We start from the raw sequence: 5,000 nt of genomic DNA, 5'->3' as shown, positions 1-5,000 counted from the left end.
TAACCTGTTCTCTAACTTCTCGGTGAGAGTTCCTACTCACTCGGCCACAGCAGAGAGGTAAAAGTGATGAGTTAAGAATATCATGTGCAAAATATATTACTGAATGACTGCATGGGTGACAGGCTGTGGAGCAGCCTTTATATATCTGTTTAAGAGCTCAATACTAAGCAAGCTTTGAAAAACAAACCCCATTCGGTCATTGTACCCGGTGTGGCTACCTCTACATTGGGGAAACCAAGCGGAGGCTTGGGCACCGCTTTGCAGAACACCTCCGCTCGGTTCGCAATAAACAACTGCACCTCCCAGTCACGAACCATTTCCACTCCCCCTCCCATTCCTCAGACGACATGTCCATCATGGGCCTCCTGCAGTGCCACAATGATGCCACCCGAAGGTTGCAGGAACAGCAACTCATATTCCGCTTGGGAACCCTGCAGCCCAATGGTATCAATGTGGACTTCACAAGCTTCAAAATCTCCCCTTGCCCCACCGCATCCCAAAACCAGCCCAGTTCGTCCCCTCCACCCACTGCATCCCAAAACCAGTCCAACCTGTCTCCGCCTCCCTAACCTGTTCTTCCTCTCACCCATCCCTTCCTCCCACCCCAAGCCGCACCTCCATTTCCTACCTACTAACCTCATCCCACCTCCTTGACCTGTCCGTCTTCCCTGGACTGACCTATCCCCTCCCTACCTCCCCACCTATACTCTCCTCTCCACCTATCTTCTTTTCTCTCCATCTTCGGTCTGCCTCCCCCTCTCTCCCTATTTATTCCAGAACCCTCACCCTATCCCCCTCTCTGATGAAGGGTCTAGGCCCGAAACGTCAGCTTTTGTGCTCCTGAGATGCTGCTGGGCCTGCTGTGTTCATCCAGCCTCACATTTTATTGCCGCCATTCAGTCATTATTCAGCCTGTGATCACAGCGACACTAAAAAAGGGATGAGTTAAATATCTCATGAAGAGAAAAGGAATAGGAAAGGCATATTGTAGATATTACTGGAATCTAAGAAAGGATATACAGGCACTGGAGGTAGTCCAGTTCTATGTTCGAAGCTTCACAAGGACGGGAGTAGCTGTGGAGGGCTGGAGACGTTCATTCAATTGGGGTTTAGAAGAGTGAGAGGCGACCTTATTGAAATGTACACGATTCTCAGGGGGACTTGAAGGGGGGATGTGGAAAGGTTGTTTGCCCTTAGATTCGTCGAGTCATACAGCACGGAAACAGGCCCTTCGGTCCAACCAGTCCATGCTGAGCATAATCCCAAACGAAACTAGTCCCACCTGCCTGCTCCTGGCCCATATCCCTCCAAACCTTTCCTATTCATGTACTTATCCAAATGTCTTTTAAATGTTGTAACTGTACCCACACCCACCACTTCCTCTGGAAGTTCATTCCACACACAAACCACCCTGTGTGTAAAACAATTTGCCCCTCCTGTCTTTTGTAATCTGTCTCCTCTCACCTTTAAAATGTGCCCCCTCATCTTGAAACCGTCCATCCTAGGGAAAAGATATTAACTCCATCTGTACCCCTCATGACTTTATAAAGTTCTATCGGGTCGCCTCTCAGCCTCCTAGGCTCCAGTGAAAAAAGTCCCAGCATATCCAGCCTTGCGTTATAACTCAAACCTTCCATACCCGGTAACATCCTGGTAAATCTGTCCTGAACTCACTCTAGCTTAATAATATCCTTCCTGTAAGTGGGCGACCAGAACTGGATAACAAAGTGTGGAGCTGGATGAACACAGCAGGCCAAGCAGCATCTCAGGAGCACAAAAGCTGACATTTCGGGCCTAGACTCTTCATCAGAAAAGGGGGATGGGGAGATGATTCTGAAATAAATAGGGAGAGAGGTGGAGGCGGACCGAAGATAGATTGTGGAGAAGATAGGTGGAGAGGAGAGTGTAGGTAGGGAGGGGATAGGTCAGTCTGGGAAAGACGGACAGGTCAAGGGGGCGGGATGAGGTTAGTAGGTTGGAAATGGAGGTGCGGTAGGGGGTGGAGGGGATAGGTGAGAGGAAGAACAGGTTAGGGAGGTGGGGACTAGCTGGGCTGGTTTTGGGATGCAGTGGGGGGAGGGGAGATTTTGAAGCTTGTGAAGTCCACGTTGATACCATTGGGCTGCAGCGTTCCCAAGTGGAATATGTGTTGCTGTTCCTGCAACCTTAGGGTGGCATCATAACTGGACACAGTTTTCCAGAATTGGCCTCACTAATGCCCTGTACAAACTCAACATGACGTCCCAACTCCTATACTCAAAGGGTAATGGAACAGAATGCAGAATATAGTGTTACAGCTACAGGAAAGGTGCAGAGGAAGATCAGCTCTAACATTTGAGAGAGCCAGTCAAAAGTCTGACAACAGTGAAGCTGTTCTTGAATTTGTTAGTACTTGTTTTCAAACTTTTGTATCGTTTACACCCAACGGAAGAGGATTGAAGGGAGTATAACTGGGGTGGGAGGGGTTTTTCTTTAAAGGGCCCATGAGAACAAAAGTCCATTCTGTCCTTCTTTGTTCATCCTACCTCGGTCCACGTGAAAATTCCCTCCCAGCTGGACACTGAGGAAGATAAAAAGGTTGAGGAGAGATTGAACAGTTTAGGCCTATACTCTCTGGAGTTTAGAAGAATGAGTGGAGATCTAATGGAGATCGATATGATTCTAAAAGAGATTGACAAAGTAGATGCAGGGAAGATGTTTCTTCATGGGACAGTCTGGAAGAAAAGGTGATTGTTTCAGGATAAGAGGTAGCAGATGTAAAACCGAGATGAGGAGAAATGATTTCTCTCAAAGGGTTGTGAATCTGTGGGATTCATGTACCCAGATTGTAGTGGATACCAGACACTGAGTAAATTTAAGGAGGAGATAGATTTTTAATTAGTAACGGGTTAAAGGGTTATGGAGAGTGGCCAGGAAAGGGGAGTTGAGGCTGAGATGAGATCAGTCATGATCATTTAAATAGGAGAGTAGGCTCGAGGAGTTGAATAGCCTACTCCTGCTCTGAGTTCTTATGAGTGCTGTTAACTACTGCTTAACGCAACTGATGTCAAATCTGCATGCATGAGATTGTGAGAAGGTCCTTGCCATATAGGTGAAACCAAAATAGTTAGCTAAATGTTGAGGGATCAGCTACTCTTGTGGTGTCCTTTTAGCAGATCAATGCAGGCCATTTTCTGGGTTTGTTCAGAATACAGCCGCTGCAGTTAGCTGCCTCTGACTTGGGAAATTTGGTTCGTATCGCTAGCGAGCCATGCCTGAGCTTTCCTTTCTTCTCTCCTCTCCTTGCTGAACCTAGCTCCGAGCAGGAAACTGGGAATGCTGCCAAGTCCAACCCTTCCAAACGGCACCGCGACCGCCTCAACGTGGAATTTGACAACCTGCTGAGGCTCCTACCGACCAGTGAGGACGTTGCAGGGCGACTGGACAAACTCTCCATCCTACGCCTCAGTGTTAGCTGCCTCCGTCTGAAAAGATTCTTTGAAGGTAAGAGGAGTCGGCGGGGGGAGGGGGTGGACTTGTGAGCTGCAAAGTGATGGCCAACTCCAGCTCGCCGTCTGTTTTCCGCGAGGCGAGGGTTTTTCAAAAATAGAGGCCTCACGTGGGTTTGCCTCCATTGCTCGGGCCTATTCCTGGAGGCTTTGTCACATGACCTCCCCGCACCCTGCCATCAGACAGCCAGAAACCAATATGAGCATGAAGGAAAATAAATAAGCTTTTTTTTAGTTGCCTGAAGGATTTATTTTCTGCTGAATTTGCTTGCAACAAACTTTGAGGAGATCAATCTTTAATATCTGGCACCTCCAGGGCAATCCTGGAGGATTGGCAAGCCCACTTCAACTTGCAGTGCATGCTGGGTAGGCTGCTTGGACTTTTCATTGAAATTTCTATTTTTCCATCTGATTATTGAGTATAAATATGATTCTTAATTTTCCATCAGAACCTTGGAAATATAGTGGCTGCAAGATCAGGGGCTGGGAATTTTGCAGTGAGTGACTGACTCTCCAAAGCCTGTCTGCCATCTCACCCCTCTGTGCTTCTCCACTCATGCTGTCTTTTTAGCGGTTTATAAAATCATGAGGGACATGGATAGGGTGAATAGACAAGGTCTTTTCCCCAGGGTAGGGGAGTCCAAAACTAGAGGGGCATAGGTTTAAGGTGAGGGGGAAAGATATAAAAGGGACTTGAGGGATAATTTTTACACGTGTGTGTGTGTGTGTGTGTGTGTTATATGGAACGAGCTGCCAAAGGAAATGGTGGGGGCTGGAACAGTTCCAGTTATTTAAAGGGCATCAGGAGGGGGACATGGATGGGAAAGGTTTAGAGGGATTTAGGGCCAAGTACTAGCAAATGGGACTAGTTCAGTCTAGGGAACTGTGTCAGCATAGATGTGTTGGGCCGAAGGGCCAATACCCGTGCCGTATGACTCTAGCCTTGGCAACAATGTGCAAGATTTTCTTCAGGTAGGCCTGGAGAGTGAGTAGCAGTCTGCTATTTGACTACAGGAGGCATCACAACAGCCTTCTGCCAGCACGCCCATCCAGTGAGGTGCAATCTCCTTTCTTTTTTATTTTTGTCCTGGTAATTCCACCCCCGACAGAGCACCTGAACACGTGTGCACGCTTGCAGGAACGTTCTGGCCCTGAAAGTGTTAAGGCTGCAGGTTTACCTTTCGTTGTGGGAGTTGGTAAATGCGTGGTGTGTAAATAGAAAGGAGTTGTCACGAGATGTTGATTTGCATCAGGCTTCTTGTTTCTCAGACTGAGATTTCTTTGTGTGGCAGGGAGATTTGGAACAGAGATAAAGACGTTTCATGATGTGTGAATAATGGTATCCCTTAAAGGGAAACGTTCCTCCCTCACCTTTCCGAACGGGCACTGAATACCCGGCCACTGGCACATTGGCAATGACAACATCAAAGGAGAATGCCATAGCACCCAGGCAGCTCCTGCCTGAGTTGCCCCTGACCTTGCCTTGCTGGGTCCATCTGTGAAACACCTCCA

The 5,000-nt window shown here is 47.9% G+C and overlaps 1 protein-coding gene across 1 annotated transcript in view; it reads left to right on the top strand.

Moving 5' to 3' along the window:
- LOC125448207 (aryl hydrocarbon receptor-like) overlaps nt 1-5,000 on the top strand; it is a 134,254-nt gene that overhangs the window by 72,549 nt on the left and 56,705 nt on the right. Inside the window, exon 2 of the mRNA XM_059643434.1 lies at nt 3,296-3,483. Within this exon, the coding sequence (XP_059499417.1) occupies nt 3,296-3,483 (188 nt within the window). The remainder of the gene's footprint in view (nt 1-3,295; nt 3,484-5,000) is intronic.

Source organism: Stegostoma tigrinum, chromosome X (assembly GCF_030684315.1).
Source record: "Stegostoma tigrinum isolate sSteTig4 chromosome X, sSteTig4.hap1, whole genome shotgun sequence".
Taxonomy (NCBI): domain Eukaryota; kingdom Metazoa; phylum Chordata; class Chondrichthyes; order Orectolobiformes; family Stegostomatidae; genus Stegostoma; species Stegostoma tigrinum.
The sequence above is the reverse complement of the archived record's forward strand: the minus strand, read 5'-3'. Positions and strand labels throughout refer to the sequence as shown.